Source organism: Sus scrofa, chromosome 15 (assembly GCF_054392235.1).
Source record: "Sus scrofa isolate SSC_HxYL_T2T_F1_AM1 chromosome 15, Sscrofa_HxYL_maternal_Yorkshire_Landrace_v2.0, whole genome shotgun sequence".
NCBI lineage: Eukaryota > Metazoa > Chordata > Mammalia > Artiodactyla > Suidae > Sus > Sus scrofa.
In genome coordinates this window covers 73,439,820-73,461,750 of record NC_139397.1, presented here as the reverse complement: position 1 = coordinate 73,461,750, position 21,931 = coordinate 73,439,820, and the positions used below count along the sequence as shown (strand labels likewise).

The 21,931-nt window shown below is 37.2% G+C and overlaps 1 protein-coding gene and 1 long non-coding RNA gene across 5 annotated transcripts in view; both read left to right on the top strand.

Annotated features, from left to right (window-relative positions):
* UGGT1 (UDP-glucose glycoprotein glucosyltransferase 1) overlaps window positions 1-21,931 on the top strand; it is a 123,221-nt gene that overhangs the window by 58,287 nt on the left and 43,003 nt on the right. For 2 of the 4 annotated variants that reach the window (XM_021075941.2, XM_084998506.1), the window contains 9 exons: window positions 386-550; window positions 5,494-5,614; window positions 11,958-12,056; window positions 12,836-12,859; window positions 13,360-13,454; window positions 15,917-16,123; window positions 16,887-17,018; window positions 17,803-17,933; window positions 20,711-20,806. In XM_021075941.2, coding sequence (XP_020931600.1) covers window positions 386-550; window positions 5,494-5,614; window positions 11,958-12,056; window positions 12,836-12,859; window positions 13,360-13,454; window positions 15,917-16,123; window positions 16,887-17,018; window positions 17,803-17,933; window positions 20,711-20,806 — 1,070 coding nt within the window. The remainder of the gene's footprint in view (window positions 1-385; window positions 551-5,493; window positions 5,615-11,957; window positions 12,057-12,835; window positions 12,860-13,359; window positions 13,455-15,916; window positions 16,124-16,886; window positions 17,019-17,802; window positions 17,934-20,710; window positions 20,807-21,931) is intronic. The other 2 variants (XM_021075942.2, XM_084998507.1) reach the window with 1 other exon arrangement.
* On the top strand, window positions 6,421-10,470 carry LOC146395911 (uncharacterized). Its single transcript, XR_014829033.1, has 2 exons — window positions 6,421-7,809; window positions 8,230-10,470. It is a non-coding gene; the product is annotated as an uncharacterized LOC146395911 (long non-coding RNA).

The following is a 21,931-nucleotide window of genomic DNA, read 5'->3' as shown; positions in this document are numbered from 1 at the left end:
CACATGGAGGTTCCCAGGCTAGGGGCCTAATTGGAGTTGTAGCTGCCGGCCTATGCCACAGACACAGCAATAAAAGATCCGAGCCTTGTCTGTGACCTACACCACAGCTCATGGCAATGCCAGATGCTTAACCTATTGAGCAAGGCCAGGGAACGAACCTGCAACCTCATTGTTCCTAGTCAGATTCGTTTCCACTGCGCCACGACAGGAACTCCTAACTATATTTTTAAAAAGAAATTTCCCTGGCTATTTCTTGATTTCCATATTTCTGTTGATATTTTTTGTTTGTTTGTTTCTTGCTAGAACATGTATATGTGAAAAAATGCTTTGTTCCATTTGTCTCATGAATGACAAAATGTGCTGTTTGTGGTCCCATGTGTTTTAGGAAGCAAGAGGCTATTATGAACAGACTGGGGTTGGTCCACTGCCTGTTGTTCTGTTCAACGGAATGCCCCTTGAAAAGGAACAGCTGGACCCTGATGAGTTGGAAACCATTACAATGCACAAAATCCTGGAGACCACAACCTTCTTCCAAAGAGCAGTGTACTTGGTAAGTAGTGTTTCAAGGCTGATTTTGAAAGAGAATGTTTTGAAGAATTTAACATATGGCATGGTGACCAGAGTACAAAATATTGAATTATATATTCGAAAGTTGCTAAGAAAAAAGATTTTAGAAGTTCTTATAATAAGAAAAATATTGTAACTATGTGAAGTGAATTGACTAAACTTATAGTGGTAATCATTCTGGAATGTATATACATATCAAATCAGTTTCCTATACACCTGGAGCAATACAACGTAATGTGTCATTTGTATCTTGTTAAAACAAGAAAACTAAAAAAAAAAAAAAAGAAAGAAAGAGAATGTTTTAAGTGCTCCAGTGGCACAAGCGGTTAGCACTCAGTACTTATATGAAAGAGAATGTTTTTCTTACATTTTTGTAGTCTCTGCAGTAGGCAATAAAATGCTTTAAGTATCGCTGTTTTCTCTACATAATTGATTTGTAGACTCTCAAGTTCTGCTATAATGAAACTATACATGAGATTTTCTATGCATTGTTTTTGAAATAGCTTATTTTATTAGCTTCAAGTATCCACAGCAATGAAGGATCTGAGCTATGTCTGAGACCTACACCATAGCTCATAACACTGCCAGATCCTTAACCCACTGAGCAAGGCCAGGAGTCAAACCTGCATCCTCATGGATACTAGATGGGTTGTTACCACTGAGTCACAATGGGAACACCGAGATTAAATTTTATTTTAAAATCTTTTCTTCTTTTGCTTTTTAGGACTGCACCTGCAGCATATGGAAGTTCCCAGGCTAGGGGTTGAATCAGAGCTACAGCTGCCAGACTATACCACAGCCACAGCAATGCCAGATCTAAGCCGCATCTAGGCCTACACCATAGCTTGTGGCAACACTCGATCCTTAACCCACTGAGTGAGGCAAGGGATCGAAGGGTCGAACCTGCATTCTCATGGATACTAGTCAGATTCATTTCTGCTGTGCCACAATGGGAGCTCCCTATTTCAAAAATTTTTAAGAGCTTAACCAATTTCAGGGACATTTGTTCTACCTGAAAGGAACTTTGACATAGAAAAATTCAAACATATTATACATATATATATATATATATATATATATATATATACACACACACACACATGCATATATATATACACATACACACTAAATGAAGAATTAATTACCATTTCTTCTAGACTGTTCTTAGTTTTCACATATATATATAGTTATTGTTGAGATATAACTTGCATACTATAGAACTCATTCTTTTAACGTGGACATATTCAGTGGGTTTTTGTATTTACACAGAATTATGTAACTGTTACCTCTGTGTAATTTCAGTTTATTATCATCACCCCTAAAATAAAACTGACACCCAGTAGCAATCCCCATTTTCTCCTATCCTAGCCCCTGGCAACCATGAATCTGTTTTCAGGCTGTATGGATTTGCCTATTTTGGACATTTTATATAAAGGGATTCATACAATCTGTGGTCTTTTGTGATTGATTTCTTTCACTTAACATAATGTTTTCAAGATTTATCCTTGTTGGAGCACATGCCGGTGTGTCATTTCTTTTTATGGCCAAAATATAGTCCCTTGAATGGATATACCACGTTTTATTTATTCATTCAACAGTGGTGCATGTTTGTGTTGTTTCCACTCTTTGGCTACTGTGAATAATGCTGCTGCTATAAGGAACTGTGTACAAATTCTGTACAGACATACTTTTCAACTTCTTGGGTATATACCTGGGAGTGGAATTGCCTGCTCATATAGTCATTATGTCTTAACAGTAATTCTCTTTTCAGCAGAACTGCTAGATTTTTCCAAAGCTGAGAAGATCTCAGTACACTTAAGTATTCTTAGTAGCTTGAGAGGGAAATCAAGGTCCAGCACCCTTATCGGTGATGATTATTAAGACAGAGCTAACGGAAAGACTGAAATGATTTCTCAGTTTGGCTCAGTGTATTTAATTTAAAAATTCCCATGGTTATTAAATCATCATAAAAAAATAGAAAATAATCTCCCTCTGTATGTTGCCATCCAGCTACCCACCTTCCAACCTTCCAATAATAAGTAGTTGCTATTTTAAATTTCCTCAGAATTCTTTCAAAGCATTTACGCATCTGTATGCTAATAATGAATATTTACTCCTTCTCAATCTTTATTCAAAAGTGGGAGCATAAGATGTAACTATACCTTGGTTTTTTTCACTTAAAAATGTATATATTATAGGTCTCTCTAATTCACTGCTTGAGAAGATTAAGGTGGCTCTAGTATTCCATTACATCAGTGGATCTCAGGAAGGAGCACTTGTTATTCATGGAGCTATGGAATGAAACATGAAAACTGTTTTCATTTGAATGGGTTTGGGTTTATTTTCCAAAATTAAGAATAGTGTGGTAGAAATGGTAATTACTTTAATTCTTTGTTTAGTAATATTAATGAAAAGAGAAAAAATATTTCAACTATCCAGTCTCCATTTAAAAAATTTTGTTCAACACTTTTGGATGTAAAAATTTAGAAGAGTTTTTCTTTTTCTTGTTTTTCACATATCAGCATATCTGTGGCTTAAAAGGAATGATGATTTTCAAACATTATTCTCTGTTTGAATACCAGTTTTCCTCTGTTTCTCTTTGTAATGCTAGTGAGAATTTTGGCTTGATCTAGATAATAAAGGTTTTTTTTAAATTTTTTTAATGGTTCCTTTACAATGTTCTTTCATTTTCTGCTGTACAACAGTGACCCAAAAAATATATACATTCTTTTTTCTCACATTGTATTCCATCATGTTCTATCATAAGTGGTTGGATATATAGTTCTCTGTTCTATACAGCAGGATCTCATTGCTCATCCACTCCAAATGTAAGAGTTTTCATCTACTGTCCCCTGACTCCCAGTCCATCCCATTCCCTTCCCCTCCCCCCCTGCAGATACGAGTCTGTCCTAAATGTCCATGATCTTTTTTGTTTTGTAGATAGATCATTTGGGCCATATTTTAGACTTCACATGTTAAGTTATATCATATGGTGTCTGTCTTTCTCTTTCTGACTTACTTCACTCAGGATGAGAGTCTCTAGTTCCATCCATGTTGCTGCAAATGGCACTATTTTTTGTGGCTGAGTAGTATTCCATTGTATATGTACCACATCTTCCTAATCCATTCATCTGTCAATGGACATTTAAGTTGTTTCCATGTCTTGGCTATTGCGAATAGTGCTGTGATGAACATATGGGTGCATGTGTCTTTTTCAGTGAAAGTTTTGTCTGGATATATGCCCAGGAGTGGGATTGCCAGGTCACATGGTAGTTCTATATCTAGTTTTCTGAGGTATTTCCATACTGTTTTCCACAGCAGTTATACCAATTTACATTCCCAACAATAGTGTAGGAGGGTTCCCTTTTCTCCACACCCTCTCCACCATTTGTTATTTATTGACTTGTTAATGATGGCCACTCTAACTGGTGTGAAGTGGTACCTCATTGTAGTTTTTATTTGCATTTCTCTAATAATTAGAGAAATTATTGGTATTGAGCATTATTATGGTATTGAGCATTTTTTCATGTGCCTTCTGGCCATCTGTATGTCTTCTTTGGTGAAATGTCTATAGGTCTTTTGCCCATTTTTCAATTGGGTGGTTTGTTTTTTTGTTGTTGTAGATAAGTTTTATTTTAAATATTATGATAAAAGTTATATGTGCTTCCACACATATTTAGAAAATCCTAAATTTGGGAAATACTGAAGTATATTAGAAAAATGAAAGTTCTTCCCCTCTTCTCAATCCATAGAGAAATATTTCTGTGGTCTCCATGTATACTGGTTTTTATATATGCATATGTGCATTTTTAGCTTACCTTTCTAATTATATTTTAGCTCTACATTTCTGAACATAACACCTCTATCCCAATACTTTTAGATTGTTACATAGTAGTTCTTCTTAAAGATGAGCAATCATTTATTTTGTCCCTTAATGTTGGATGTTGCTTATAGATGTTCGCTTTTATAAATAATGCACAGTGACTGTTCAAATATGTGTATCTTTTTACCTTGTAAATTTTTTTGAGAAATAACCAATTATTAGTATTGGGTCAAAGGGTAATAATACGCATTTTAAATTTTACACTAAATTGAGTATAAAAAGATACAACATGCAGACAGTGTAAAATTCAAATGCATGGAGGTATAAATGAAGAGAGACTGTCACTTCTTCATTTCTGTTTCTGTGCTATTCATCTTTTCTTTCTGGAAACAGCCACTGTATGTGTGTGCAGATGAGCTGCATTAAAATGTATGTACATTTATTGAAATATGGTTTTGTATGAAAATACATTGAGTGTGAAAAACATGCATTTACACTAGATCACCATTTACACTAGATCACCTTCACGAAGTGCCAGTATTTCTCTACCATGAGAAGTGTGAAAGGGAAGAGTTGATGATAAATGACTTATCATTATCATTGTAATAATCAAGTAATGTAGGATTAGTTGGATGCCTGAGATTGAAAGTCAAGGGGTGATTTTTATTACAAAGTATATTAACTCCTTGAGTACAGTCATTTGGTTTTCTTCTTTAGGGAGAAGCTAACTGTGAGTAGATCTCAGGATGGATTTTTGCTTCTCTTAAATTTTAACTGATTTCTCGAGCTTGCTTCTGTGATGAGATCAAATAAACATGGGTTTGCATTTCATATTCACTTCTCATGAGCTCTATGACTTTGAGTAAGTTATTTAACCTTTCTGTACCACATCTTCCTCACACTGTGGAATGGGTTAGAGATACTGTATGTAAAGCACCATGCTTGGGATCCTAAAACATGGTAACTTCTATTTTTATCTGTTGCTAGTACATTAGAAGTTGTTATAAAGTTCATGCTTTTTTAGTTCCTAAGAGGTTGATCAGTTTTGTTTAATGTGCATCCCACCCTCGTCCTGTTTCTTTTCTTTTCTTTTTTTCCTATAGGGTGAACTGTCCCTTGATCAAGATGTGGTAGAGTATATCATGAATCAGCCAAATGTGGTTCCACGAATCAACTCAAGGATTTTGACAGCTGAGCGCGAATACCTGGACTTAACAGCAACCAGTAAGGAGTGTTTCAGGAACAACTCTGGGCTTTTTTGGTCTGTCTTTGAGAATCTTTGCATTTATTGGATTGTAATGTTCAGAATATAACCCGTGATTGTGACAAAGTTTTGTGTAAGCTCATTGCATCTTCAGTTCATTATATGAGCTTCTAAATTCACAAGAGTTTCCTCTGAAAGGAGAGAAACTCTTCCTTTGACAAATCTTTGTAAACTCTGAAAGGTATTCAGTGCTTTTCAAATGCTAACTAACCTTAAGCCTTAGATGGTCAGAATGGACCTGGATTGTTGTCTAAAATCAGTCAGCAATACTGTTGATAAATATCTCAAGTAACTTTACTCTGAGAATGCTTTTTGGAAAAATAAAGCTTCATCAAGAAACAGCGTATATGCCATAAAACTCAACCTTTCAGAGTATATAGCTGTAAAGTGTATAATTTTTAGTGTATTCTCAAAGTTATGTGATCATCACACTAATTTTAGAACATTATCATCTCCCTCTGAAGAAATGATGTACCCTATTAATAACCACTCTTCACTTCCCCCTTCTTCTGTCCTTCAGCTACCACTCATTTAGTTTCTGTTTTTATGGATTTTTCTATTCTGGATGTTTCATATCATTGGAAGTTTTTGGTGACTGGCATCTTTCACTTAGCATGAAGTTATATTAAGGTTCATCCAGCGTTGCCGTGAGCCAGGGTGTGTAGGTCGCAGACACGGCTCAGATCCTGTGTTGCTGTGGCTGAGGCATATGCCTGCAGCTACAGCTCTGATTCGACCCCTAGCCTGGGAACTCCATGTGCTGCAGGTGTGGCCTTAAAAAAAAAAAAAAAAAAAAGGGTTCATACGCATTGTAGCCTGTCTCAGAACTTTATTCCTTTCTATGATTTCAATATTCCATTGTATAGATAGGTCACATTTTGCTTATCTGTTGCTTAGTTGGTGAATGTTCAGATTGTTTCTGCAAGAATACCTTTTTAAGAGGCTAGGTCCAGGTACAGTTTGTTCCTTTCCCTTTCCCTTTCCCTTTCGCCTCTAAAGGCCACTTTAACAAACTGCTGAAATATAGTAGAGCTGTCATCACTTGCCTAGGAAGCTTCACTGGGGAAGAAAGGATATTTGTAATGGGGAAGTCAAAACCGAGTGTATCTGTTGTAGTTGAATACAGTGAATACGTAGATCTGTTTATGGTTGTTACTTTATCGCAGCTATCTCTAGTCTACTTGAAACTAAATTCCTTTTTCAGGAAGAAGAAAACACTTAAGTATAGGCAAAGGAAAATGCACATGTGTTCTTATATTTGAAAAAGAAAGCAGTAAGAAAGTGCTTCTTACTTTCTTATTCTACTAATACTTTCTTGCTCTACTAATACCTAAGAGTATAGTATTATGAGTCTTTGTCCTTAGTTTTTGTTGTTTCCATCATTTTAAATTAGTCTGTAAAGAGTTATCTTCGGAGTATTCATTAATAAGGAATATAAAAATAGTTCTATGTTTTTGCATATCTTTCTGCTGGGAGTGTTGTAGTAATCAGCTATGAAATGATACTAGTCCACAGTGGCCAGGATGCACTAGCAAGTGTGCTTGGTGAGCATTTTAGAGCTGTCAGTGAAGGAGCAGCTGGCATCCTCCTAACCCAGTAGTCTTAGCTCCATCACCTACACTGCTCTTGGCCTTTACTCTCTTGGACTAAGTTTTAAGGCTATGGTGTTTCCTTCTCGCCCCTACATGAAATCATGGGCCATTTCTGTCTTATTCACCATTGCTTATTACCTTTACTAGATTTTTGATTGAATGCATAGGCCCCTTGTTGATTGAAAGGATAGATGGGTGAGTGGGTGGACAAATAGATGGGTGGGTGGGCAAGCAAGCTGTGCTTGGAGGAACGTGCAAGAAGCATGGCATTTGTACTGAGGTGTAAATGATGCATAAGCAATCCAGGGGATTGCTGGAGATAGAGGGTTTATGATACCAGTCTGGAAACCATCTTGTAGGTAGGAAGAAATTACTGGTATTTAGAGCAAGGGAATGATTTGATGAAACTGGAATTTTACCGGGAGTAATCTGAGGGGCAAATGATTAATAAGAGCATTGCCCCTAGGCACTAATCTGAAAATGGCCTTTTGTTTCTCTTAAGGTTACAAATGTATATATATTGTCTTTTTAGGGCCAGATCTGCAGTATATGGAGGTTTCCAGGTTAGGGGTTGAACTGGAGCTGTAGCCACCAGCCTACACCAAAGCCATAGCAACATCAGATCTGAGCCGTGTCTGTGACCTACACCACAGCTCACAGCAACGCCGGATCCTTCACCCATTGAGAGAGGCCAGGGATTGAACCTGTGTTTTCATGGATACTAGTCACATTTGTTTCTGCTGAGCCATGATGGGAACTCCTACTGATGTATTATTGATAGACATGAAATAATCAAAATAAGAGTTTTCTTAATATTTTCTCTCCAGTTTATCTTTTCTTACCATCAAATAGGATAGGGAAACATTTCTTATGTGAGTGGACTATGGAAAGCAGAGATGAAGTTCAGGGGATCTCTTATTTTATTTTATCTTTGTCTTTTTGTCTTTTTTAGGGCCGCATCCGCAGCATATGGAGGTTCCCAGGCTAGGGGTCCAATTGGAGCTGTAGCCGCCAGCTTACGCCAGAGCCACAGCAATGCAGGATCTGAGCTGTGTCTGTGACCTACACCACAGCTCATGGCAACTCTGGATCCTTAACCCACTGAGCGAGGCCAGGGATTGAACCCGCAACCTCATGGTTCCTAGTTGGATTCATTAACCACTGAGCCACAATGGCAACTCCTGTTTTATTTTATTTTTTAGGGCCTCACCCAGAGCATATGGAAGTTCCCAGGCTAGGGTCAAATTGGAGCTGCAGCTGCTGGCCTATGCCATGGTCACAGCAACGTCAGATCCAAGTTACATCTGAAACCTGTACCACACTGCTCACAGCAACCCAGAACCTTAACGAGGGGATCTCTTTAAAAGATCCTCCTCAGGACTCACAGCTGAAAGTCAGCTAGCTCAAAAAATGCTTGGTGAGTGGCATTAAGGTGGCAGAATAGAAGGACTGGAGCTCAACTTCTCTCCTAAAAACGACAAAATTCACAACTAAAGACTGAGCAATCTCCACCCAAATGGACTGGAAACCTTAAAAAAGATACCCTACTCCAGAAGAAAAAGAGGAGGACACATCAAGAGATAGAAGGGGTGATTTCACAGAGACTCACCTATAGGAATGAGAGTTCTGAGCCCCACATCAAACCCTAATGTTTGGGGATCTGGCACTGGGAGAAAGAGCCACTGGAGCATCTGGCATTGAAGGCCAGTGGGGCTTGTGTGCAGGAGCTCCACAGGACTCTGGGAAACAGAGACCCCATTCTTAAAAGGCGCACACAGACTTTCACGTGCACTGGGTCCCAGGGCAGAGCAAGGTCTCCATAGGAATCTGGGTCAAACCTGACTGTAGTTCTTGGAGGACATCCTGGGAAAACAGGGGTGAAGGTGGCTTGTTGTAAGGGAAGGACATTGAAAGCAAAGCTCTCGGGAATATTCAGCAGCTGCCTTTCTCTGGAGGTGGCCATTTTGGGAAAATCTGGCCCCACCCCATCAATCAGAGCTGGGAAGCCCCAGGAAAACAATAATCCAGGTGGGATCACAGCCCCGCCCCTCAGTAAACAGGCTATCTAAAGACCCCTCAGGCACACAGCTGCCTCTAATCCCATCCAGAGACAAAGCCCCACCCACCAGAGGGATTAGAATCAGCTCCACCTACCAGTAGGCAGGCACAAGTCCCTCCCATCAGGAAGCCTACAGCAAGCCCCCATACTGACCTCAGCCACAAGGGAGGCAGACACCAGAAGAGAGGCAACTCTATTATCTATAAAAAGTCATCACACCAAAAACCTATACAAATGAAAAGACAGAGAACTAGAACTCAGATGAGGGAGAAAGGAAAAACCCCAGAAAATCAGCTAAGTGATGAGGAGATTCTCAGCCTCCAGGAAAAAGACTTTAGACTGTTGATGCTGAAGATGATGCAAGACATTGGAAATAAACTGGAGGCAAAGATGGATACCTTACAGGAAACACTGACCGAAGAGATACAAGATGTAAAACTTAAGAAGAGATGCAAAATACAATAAGTGAAATAAAAAATTAACTAGAAGCAGCTAATAGCAGAATACAGGAGGCAGAAGAGCGAATAAGCGAGGTGGAGGAAAGATTAGAAGAAATTATGGATGTGGAACTGAAAAGAGAAAAAAGATTGAAAACAAATGAAGAGAGTCTCAGAGAACTCTGGAAACACATTAAATGCGCCAACATCTGTATTATAGGGCTGCCAGAAAGAGAAGAGAGAGAAGGGGACAGAAAAAATATTCTAAGAGATAATAGCCGAAAACTTCCCTAACATGGGAAAGGAATCACTCACTCAACCAAGGAAGTGCAACGAGTAACATATAAAATAAACCCAAGGAGTAATATACCAAGACACATATTAATCAAACTGATCAAAATTAAAGACAGAGAAAATCTTGAAAGCAGCTAGGGAAAAGAAACCAGTAACATACAAGGGAACCCTGATAAGGGTATCAGCAGATTTTTCAGCAGAAACTCTGCAGGCCAGAAGGGAGTGGCATGATATGCTTAACATGATGAAAGGAAAAAACCTCCAACCAAGATTACTTTACCCAGCAAGGCTCTCATTCAGATTTGAAGGAGAAATCAAAACCTTCACAGATAAGCAAAAGCTGAGAGAATTCAGCAACACTAAACCAGCCTTACAACAAATACTAAAGGAACTTCTCTAGGCAGAAAAGAAAAGACAGCAACAGGAAACAAAAATTCCACAAATGACAAGGCTCACCAGTAAAGGTATATATACAGTAAAGATATGAAATCATCCATGCACAATTATACCACCAAATTTAGAAATCATGAGAAGAGGTAGGTACAAATGCAGGACACTGGAGATAAACTTGCAATTAAGAGAACAACAACTTAAAACAATCTCCTATATATATAGACTCTTCTATCAAAACATCAGAATAACTGCAAACCAAAAATCTACAATTGATACACAAACAAGGAATCTCTGGAGAAGAAATATATCTCATAGTAAATAAGTGCATAATCCACCATGAAGGGGGTCGTTTGACATCATTCTTGGAATGCTGAAGTCTTCTTAGATCTGATTCTGATTTCCTCTCCATCAAAGAATTTATGATAATTATAATTAAATAATGCAACTGTACAATTAAATAATACAGTTCTACAATTGTATTATTAATAATCATTTCTCTCCATGGTACAATGTAAGGTCTATAATGTCTTGTTTATCACATCACCTAGAATGGTGTAATTCTTATATTGAAGAATCAATAAGATGTAACAAGTTGTGAGGACATATTTATATAGTTACACTGTTTCTTTAACCAATTTATGCATTTTATATTTTACCTATTTTCAGAGGGTATATTATTTTTGTCATTCTTACCAGTTAAGTTATTCTTTTTATTATGCTATATAAAATGTTTAATGATATATAAGGCTTCTTTATAAATTTTAGTTGCATAATATATCAATTTTAATATAATGCTAATTTTTAAGGAAAAATTGAAATGTAATAGATAATACTAAATAGTAAGAATGAAAGCCATACAAAATGGGATAAAGTATAGAATATATTTCCTATTTGTCTCAGCATATTTTCCATTCCACTTCAGCAGAGGGAGTCACTTAATCTGTTTCTTAAGATCCATGATATAATAATCTGTGTGAATGTAATTGTGTTTAAATGTGTGTATTTTATTTTGTAAAAAATAAAAATTAAATTTCAGAATAAAAAAAAAAATGCTTGGTGATGCAAGTTTCTACCTACTCTGTGAAAAATGAAGCAGTTCCCTGAGCCCAACCCTAGCCCAAATTGTATGACGTGTATAAAATTATTTTGTTATTTTGAAATTCTTTTCAAACGTGGAATGAATAAATCAGCAATAGATCTCCCAATCATAGGTCGTAAATGTATTAGTTTGCGAAATAAATAAATAGTAATCCTCCTGATGTAAAGTGTAGGAATAGAATAAATTTAAACTATTAATTGACAAATACATATATGACTTAAGTGTGAGATATGTACATTTTTTGTTTGTGTCTTAAAATGCCATTAATGGGTAGGCGTCATGTGAACTTCCATAAAAGTGAAACTTAATATATTTCACTCATGTATTTTATTAAAAAGTATATTATGGTCAAATCATATTATCAATTGAATATTAACATTAGATTGAATTTAGGCATATTAATTATAAATCCACTTTGTTTTTTTCCAGATAACTTTTTTGTGGATGATTATGCTAGATTTACTGTCTTGGATTCTCAAGGCAAGACTACTGCTATAGCCAATAGTATGAATTATCTGACTAAGAAAGGTAATACATTTTAGGCTTATCTTGAATTCTACTTTTTTCTTTTAAGTATTTGCAAAAAATTTTAATTTTTAGTGTCTGTTAGGAGACTCCATAACTTCTTTTATTAATTATTTTGTATAATTATTTAAGTCTAGTTGAAAATTAATCATTTAATACATGTTGAAAATTTGTTTTTATGCACATTTGAAAATTCAGATATTGTAAGTTTTAGATTAAGGGCAAAAGGAAAATTTTTTTTTGTGGTTCAAAATGGAAAAAGAATTATGATGAAGAATGGGTTAAATGGATTGAAAATTGGTTTGGCTTGCTTCTTCAATGACAACATTGGGTTAAATTTTTTAAGGCTTTATAAGATAAAATTGGTTCAAGAAATCCTTTGCATGTTCTTAAAGTCACTTTTATGTAGAGTTATTTATTTAGAAAAAAACTGTATAAAATAATAATCCTTTTAATGGCAGACAGATGCTTTCCCCCTCTGGTCACACTTATTACTCTTTCAAAGCATTGACTGTCATTTAAGACAGATGTTCTTATCCCTGTTGTGGTCTTCCCCCAGAGAGAGTTTTTCAGTTTCCAGATATATGTAAGTACAGGCAAGTCCTCCATTTGGTTCCTCGAGGAAGTTGGTTCTGAGGGTTCCTGGAACAGTGCTGTAACACTAATGGGCCTAAACAGCAGAAAGAAGCATAGATGATTTAAATTTTGACTCTTGTAGTAGGCATTAATTATAAAAATGACATTTTCTTTTCTTCTACTCCTTTTCCTTTACTTTTGTCCAGGAATGTCCTCCAAGGAAATCTATGGTAACTTGAAACTTCAGAATGTTCTATTCCTTTTATTAATTATCTTATGTGGTTTCAGGCACCGTTGTAATTCAGTTTGTTGAAACTTTTTTGAGATGTTTCTGGAACCTGTGGGTATTAGAAAATTTATCAGTGCAGATAAATTCTGTATAAGTATTTGCAAAGAATGATATTTTGGAAAGTTACCAATGATTGTGATTAAAGACTGTAATGTTACCCACACGTTCAAGAGCTCTTTTTCATTTTATATGCTAAAAGATGCCCAAACCAAAATAGAATTAATAAGTGCATGTTTGTAGTTTGTAATTAAGCCACATGGAAGGTTACCCTGCTTTCGTTCTAGTATCAAAGTTTCACTACTTCTGCTTTGAATTTTTATTAAACTTTTATTTCTCATTTAATGCATGGTTTTTAGAAATTATTTGGTTTAATAACAGTATTGAAACATAGCATTTGCTTTTTTCCCTCCAACTCAATACGTTGTTTTAATTTTTCTGCAGATGATTCTTTTATTAGGCCAGTAACTTTTTGGATTGTTGGGGATTTTGATAGCCCTTCTGGAAGGCAGTTATTATATGATGCTATTAAACATCAGGCAAGTATCTACAACTTCATTCTGTATCTTTGTTTTAGGGGGCAGTTATCTTCATGGGCATCTTTGTGCTGTTGTTCTTGTGGGAAGGCTGGATTGTGCTTTTTTTGTGCTTGAGGGAGAGAAGCATTATTTTTTCAGAGGTCTGGCAGCCAATGAGAAAATAGAGAAGACTACAATATTCTTTTTGTAAGGAAACATTATTTTATTTTATTTTTGTATTAGTCTTTTAAAAATTTTTTTTATTATAGTTGATTATTTAATCATAGGTTTTTATTGTTCATGTTCTTGCTGCAAGGATGCTGCAAAGTTCGTGTTGTATGGGAGAGACAGGGTCCTTACCTGAAAGGAGAGTCAGATTTTTTTGAAAAAGGTCCAAAAAAGGAAGAAATAGCATGTAGGCGCATCAGGGTGCATATAGTAGAAGAGAAGTAGGCGTAGGTGTGCAGAGGGAGGCACATACAGGTGAGCTGAAAGCTATGTGACATGTAAAACACAGAAGTGGAACAAATGGCACTGGTGAATGGTTGAAAAGAATTTGACTCTTTTGGAGATGTCATTGTCAGAGAATGAGATTGTTACATTTCCTTTTCCTCAGTAGTTTTCAGATTGGATCTTTTTCTTTCTTTCTTTCTTTTTTTTTTTTTTTTTTTTTTTGTCTTTTTAGGGCTGCACCCGAGGCATATGGAAGTTCCCAGGCTAGGGATTGAATTGGAGCTGTAGCTTCTGGCCTATGCCACAGCCACAGCAATGCCAGATCCGAGCCACGTCTGTGACCTATACCACAGCAATGCCAGATCCTTAACCCACTGAGCTAGGCCAGGGATCGAACCTGTGCCCTCATGGATACTAGTCAGGTTTGTTACCGCTGTGCCACAACCAGAACTCCTCATATTGGATCTTCGTTCAAGTTTCACACCCCTCCCGTGTCCCCTTGTCACTCTGTGTCCCATGGAGACTCACTAAAATACTGAAATATCCAGGTGACTTCACCTTCACTAATGTGCTGAGTACCTTTATTGTCTAAGGGAGCTGACTAGATGGTGTGGTCAGTTCAGTGTTATATCAGGAGTAGTCCCAATGAAGAATGATATATGTATAACTCACTCTAACTCAAACTGACAAAGGCTCAAGTGGTGGTAGAGTGGGAGAACAGAGAGAGAGAGAGTTAGATTTTTTAAAATAAATATTTAATTGAAGTAAAATATAGGTTCAAAAGAAATCAAATCAAAACAAATCAGCAAGATATATAGTGTCACAGAGTGAACACACCCATGTGACCACCGTGAGGTAAAGAAATAGTGGATTACCAAATTCCTGAAAGCATACTCTGTTTGTGGCCTTGTCACTACCCCTCCCTTTTCCTTCTTCTCACATCCCAGTATAGGTTTGCCTGTTTTTTACTTTATTTAAATGGCATCTCATTATCGATATTTGTTTGCATTTGACTTCTTTATATAGCATTTTGGAGAGTTGTCCATGATATTACAAGTAGTGATAGTTCTTTTTCATCAGGTAATATTGTATCATATGGCTATACCAGAAAATTTTGTTTGTTTACTCTATTTGATGGACAATGGTGTTGTTTCCAGTTGGGGGCTAGAAGAAAGCCGCCCACATGTGTGATACTCTTGTACATGTTTTAGATGAACATAAATAAGTAAACATAAGTTGTTTATGGTTTTGATACAAGCCCTTTTTTGGTTTTATGGGTCCCAGCTATCTTCTCCCATGTGGATTTTTGTCTCTTTACCCATGGAGAGATGAACTTTTACCAGAAATCTGGAAAGGCTGTGTGAATGAAGGACGATTTGAGCCGAGCCCTAAAAAATGATTGGGACTGAAAGAAGTAAAGATAGGGTGTAGTTGGGGTTCACATGCAAATATGAGGCATGAGATGTTTTAGAAAAATACAAAATGTGTTGGGGAAACATAGCACTCTCATGGTCTGTAATGTATGTTGTACTTGTAGGGATGGTAAGAAACGAAATTGGAAAGGTAGCTTGGGGATCAATTCATGTAGTGGTTTAAATGCCTAATCGTAGGAGTTAATAGTCATAGAGCAGCGGAAATGAATCCGACTAGGAACCATGAGGTTGTGGGTTCGATCCCTGGCCTCGCTCAATGGGTTAAGGATCTGGCATTGCTGTGAGCTGTGATGTAGGTCACAGACACTGCTCAGATCCCACATTGCTGTGGCTCTGGCGTAGGCTGGCAGCTACAGCTCTGATTCGACCCCTAGCCTGGGAACCTCCATATGCCGTGGGTGCAGCCCTAAAAAGACATAAATAAATAAATAAATAAGTAAAAGCCTGATTATAGCACTTCAATTTTATTTGGTGTGCGGAGGAGAACTACCACAACTTAAATGTTATTTGCTACTTATGGAATATGATTGATGTTAATGCTGCTTTTCAAGTTCAAGCCATCGACCATATAATTCTCATTTCCCATTTTGTTGCTAGAAATCCAGTAACAATGTTAGAATAGGCATGATCAATAATCCTAGTGAAGACATAAGTTATGAGAAAACTCAGATCTCCAGAGCTATCTGGGCAGCTCTCCAAACACAGACCTCCAACTCTGCTAAGAACTTCATCACAAAAATGGCCAAGGAGGAGACTGCAGAGGCTCTGGCTGCAGGAGCCGACATCAGCGAGTTCTCTGTTGGGGTAAGTTTCTGTGTTTTGAAGGAGGCTGCCTTGTGCTGTTATTTCAGAAGTTCATTCCCATGGGCTGATGTGTCTGTCTTGTTGCTGTTCATGATCAGGATTTGTTACTTTAGTTCTGAGCTCAGAGGATTTTTTGTTAAGTTGGAAAAGTCTTTTCAAGAAATGATCGTTTTGCCATATTCCCTTTATTACTTTTAAACTGGCTAGGTTTCAAGATATGCATATGTTTTGAGCACAAAGCCAATTGTTTTGTATAGTTTTTAAAAGATAGACAATATTTGATTTGTTTGTAGAGCAAAAAATAATAATTTGTTTATAGAGATTTAAGCCACTTCATGAGTTAGCCACTTCATGGCTTATGTGCTGATGTGTTTCTAATATAGGCTCATGTTTATTCATGTTACATAGTTTTAACTGTTTTGTTAGTTTTAAATTTACTTAAAAAATGATGAATGTACTTAATATTTTAGTTGGAAGAGAGCTCTCATTTGAAATTAGAGGATTTTAAAATGCAGAATAAAGGTATCATGAATTATAGTTTGCCAGTTGAACAATCACATAAAAGAACAGGAAAAGGAAATAAGCATTACTTGATAAGTGGGAGGGTGGGAAAAAATGGGAGGGAGAATGGAGGCATCATAATTATTAAAATTAGTTATTACTTTCCACTAAAAAAGCATTTTATGATTTATTAATGTGATTATTCATCTTTATAGTTTTCTTAATAACAATTCCTTTTCCTCAATAACAATTACTTTCCTAGGGCATGGATTTCAGTCTTTTTAAAGAGGTCTTTGAATCTTCCAAAATGGATTTCATTTTGTCTCATGCCATGTACTGCAGGGATGTTCTGAAGCTGAAGAAGGGACAGAGGGCAGTGATCAGCAATGGAAGGGTGAGAATTTTGTCCTGAGACAAGGTTGACTTCAAATTAGATCAGTGAGCAGATTTGGCAGCATTCTTCTCTGAAGCTAGTAAACTCTTCAAACAGAGCCACTTTTCCCAAGGTGATTAGGGCTTACGCAGTGCTAATGATCATTTCTGCTCCCTTGTTCAAAGGAATTTAGCTCATTTTGGCATAAACTTCCTTATGTGCAACCTTCTTCCTGTTTAATTTTGTCCTGCCATTGTGTAAGGTGGTGAAAGTATGGTGGCTCTCTAAACAAAAATCCATTAAGACCTTCGATACATAAAGTATTCCTCCTGTGTGGGGACCATGTTTATGGTTTGTGCAGTCTATATGAATTTAATCGGTTTATGCTTAGAATTTTTCATAAGTATCAACAGCCACTGAAATGACAGTATGGCAGACATATCAAATTTTAAACTCTTAGCTCTAAGGGTGAAGTCTCTGGTATATACCATTTTATTTCCATATTTGTTTATATTCAGTGAGAATTAATGAAAACAATATTGCTATTTTATTTCAGAGTCTGCTTACTGTAAAATTATTGTAAAGCATTCAGGTGTACATACACTCTGGGCCATTGGGGAACTGATAAGTGCATAATCAGATGAGTTGACTTGGGTTTATTTTCACTTTTTTCCTTGGTTTGATTTAGGTGTAAATATGACTCAGCTCTATAAAGTGATTTGGTTTGTAAGATAGCCCGAGGACAACAAGGGACTTCTCTGTAGCCTGCTAATTCCAGCACTGACCACCCTGCTCTTCTTCATAGATCATTGGGCCACTGGAGGACAGTGAACTCTTTAATCAAGATGATTTCCACCTCCTAGAAAATATCATCTTAAAAACTTCTGGACAGAAAATCAAATCTCATATTCAGCAGCTTCGGGTAGAAGAGGATGTGTAAGTTTTTCCAGAGAAGAAATTAATCAGTTTTTAATGTTATGGCTATATTAATTGAACGTTCTGCATACTACCTATTCCACGATGTTTTATTTACAGCTTTAAAACATATGTTCTTCAATCCAAGTGTTTGTTCATACTTTTTTTTTTTTTGCTCTTTAGGGCTGCACTTGTGGCATATGGAGGTTCCCAGGCTAGTGGTCCAGTCGGAGCTACAGCTACCAGCCTACACCACAGCCACAGCAAGTGGGATCCGATCGGCATCTGCGACCTACACAACAGCTCACAACAACCCACTGAGCGAGGCCAGAAATCAAACCTGCAACCTCATGGTTACTAGTTGGGTTCGTTTCCACCATGCCATGATGGGGACTCCTGTTTGTTTATACTTTTGTTGAAGCAAGTTAATTAATTTTGTTGTCAGTTATTTTAGCTCTCTTAATTTTTTTTTTAAACTTTTGATTGTGGAGAATTTCAAACATGCAAAAGTAGAGAAGTGATTTTATTTATTTCCTTGGAATATTTATGTAAAGAGGTATTTTCCCTCATTATCCCTTTAGTTACCTTTCAGTTTTATTTTGTTCAGAAAAGAAAAGACAAGTACTTCTTTTCTTTTATTTACTAGTATGGAATAATGAATGTTTTTCTTCCATATTCCAAAGGTGATGATGAGTTGGTTATTTTTGGTTATTATTTTAATTCTTTTCAGTGTTATTACTACCTTATATATTTTAATGAGTTATTTCTCAATGGAGAAAGTTAATTATTTGACTGATATATATATACCTGGTGGGAACCTGGAGCTCATATTCATATGGTTTCTGCATTAAATATCAAATGACTGCATAGTTGGAGGATAAATGTTTGTTTAATTTTTGAGAAACCATTATTCCTTTTTCCACAGAGGCCGTACCATTTTACTTTCCTGTCAGTAATGGATATAGTTCTAATTTCTCCACATCCTCACCAGCACTTCCTATTTTCTGTTTTTTTTCTTTCTTTCTTTTTTGTTTTTATGGCTGCACCTATAGCATATGGAAGTTTCTGGGCCTGGGATTGAGTCTTAGCTGCAGCTGTGACCTATACTGCAGCTGTGGCAATGCTGGATCCTTTAACCCACTGTACTTGGCCAGAAATTGAACCTGTGTCTTGGCGCTGCAGAGACATAGCTGATCCTGTTGCACTACAACAGGAACTCCTACAAGTCCGATTCTTAACCCACTGCACCACAGCAGGAATACCTGTTTTTTTTTTCTTCCCTAATTCCCATTCTGGTGGGTGTGAATTGTATCTCTTTAAGGTTTGATTTGTGCTTCTCTAATGATTATTGATGTTGACCATCTTTTCATGTGCTTATTTATCATTTGTATATCTTTGGGAAATATCTATCCGAGTTCTTTGCTCATTTTTAATTATTTATTTTGTTTTGTTGTTGTTGAGTTGTAGGAGTTCATTATATATTCTGGATATCAATCCCTTATAGCATGGTATGCAGATATTTTCTTTTTTTTTTGTCTTTTTGCCATTTCTTGGGCCGCTCCCGTGGCATATGGAGGTTCCCACTAGGGGTCGAATTGGAGCTGTAGCTGCCAGCCTACGCCAGAGCCACAGCAACGTGGGATCCGAGCCGCGTCTGCAACCTACACCACAGCTCACGGCAACGCCGGATCGTTAACCCACTGAGCAAGGGCAGGGATCGAACCTGCAACCTCATGGTTTCTAGTCGGATTCATTAACCACTGCGCCATGACAGGAACTCCCTTTCTTCCTCTTTATGAGTTGACTTTTCACTCTCTTGATATATTGTCCTTTGATGCATAGTTTTATCTTTTTTTTTTTTTTTTTTTTTTTCAGGGCTGCACCCACAGCATATGGAGATTCCCAGGCTAGGGGTCGAATTGGAGCTACAGCTGCCATCTACAGCGACAGTAACGTGGGATCCAAGCCATGTCTGTGACCTACACCTTAGCTCATGGCACCACTGGATCCCTGACCCACTGAGCAAGGCCAGGGATCAAACCCACATCCCCATGGATACTGGTTGTATTCATTTCCACTGAGCCACAGCGGGAACTCCTTTCTCTCTCTCTCTCTCTCTCTCTCTCTCTCTCTCTCTCTCTCTCGTGTGTGTGTGTGTGTGTGTGTGTGTGTGTGTGTGTGTGTGTCTTTTTAGGGCTGCACCCATGGCATATGGAGGTTCAGGCTAGGGGTCAAATTGGAGCTGTAGCTGCTGGCCTACACCACAGCCACAGCAATGCATGATCCGAGTTGAGTCTGTAGCCTTCACCACAGCTCATGGCAATGGTGGATCCTTAACCCACTGAGTGAGTGCAGGAATCGAACCTACAACCTCATGGTTCCTAGTCAGATTCGTTTCCGCTGTGCCACCAATGGGAATTCCACCTCATTGGTTCTTGAGTGATGCCCTTTGTTTTAGCCTATGAAATATTTTGCTGATGCAAGCCAGGAGGTACCCCATGACTTGAAGCCACTGTGTCACAGGCATAGGCTTGATGTGGCCCCCTTGGACCACTCCCTTTCTCTGTGGTCCTTGGAGACCTTGTGGACTGTATAATTGCCAGACTATGTACTATGCACACTTATAAAACTCATCAAGTACAAAATCTGTACCTTTTTTCTCAAGCCTCTTGGTGCAGAGTTTATACTTTGTTCACACCGTCTTGTTAGCATTCAGTACTTAGGTTGATTATATTATTTCCGGCAACAATTGCAAACCTTCAGTTAAAGAGATGCTAAGTTTTCACCATGTCTTTCAGAGCAAGTGACTTGGTAATGAAGGTGGATGCTCTTCTGTCAGCTCAACCAAAAGGAGATACGAGAATCAAGTATCAGTTTTTCGAAGACAGACACAGGTATCGAATCAGTGTTGAATTTGTTCATATTTACCTTTACCTCAGCTCCTTTATTTTTCCATATAAATTGTATATAAGTTCTTATAGGAATGGAAAACTTGGCATGCAGTTTTCATATATAAAACTCATATAACAGATCTCAGTTGCATAAAAGTTGACATTTATTTCTAAATAAATCTTGAAATAGTTCTGAATACACCCTTTAAGAAAATAGTACTTAATGGAACAAGTCAGTTGCAATTTTCTGATATTAAAGAATAAACAGGTTGTTGGAGCACTTGTCTCCTCTCATTTTTTATTGAAAGCTGTCTTGTTTTCAATAAAACATAAATAAGTATAACATTATAAGGAAGTCTTTGTCTTTCATTTTCCAGTTTTTTGATTTTGACAAGTTCAAAGTCAGAGAAGGTTTGAAAGACTTTTTTTTTTTTTTCCCCTGCTATATAGCATGGGATTCAAGTTATCCTTACATGTATACATTTTTCCCCCACCCTTTGTTCTGTTGCAATATGAGTATCTAGACATAGTTGGTTTGAAAGACTTTTACAGTGACCACCCAAATATCTTTAACCTAGCTTTACCAATTATTAACATTGTGCTACACTTATCCCTGTGTATATGTGTGTGCATGTGTGTATGTATAGTATATGTTTGCATATAAACATCCATGCATTCACATTTTTTGAACCAGAGTATGTTGTAGACATCATTGTACATCATGCCTAAATTCTTCGATATGTATCTCCTGGGTACTAGGAGTAGCTCCATAGTACTATTAGCATACTTCAGCAATTAAACCTTGATAAAGTAATATTATGTAATTCAGAGTCCATTTTTAAATCTCTCCAATGCCTGCTAAGACCTTTTACAACTGCTTTGTTTTTTGTTTTGGTCCATATCTCACACACACTGCAGTTAGTTGTTGTGTCTCTTTAGTCTCTTTTAAGCTACAACAGTTCTAATTCTTTTTTTCTTTTATGACATTGACTTTTTTAAGAGTCCAGGCCAGTTGTCTTGTGGAATGTCCCACAGTCTGGGTTGTTTCCTTGTGATTACTTTTAAGACTAGCTTGTATTTAGGGAAAAAACCCATAGTTGGTGTGTGTAGCCTTTGCCTTACCAGGTG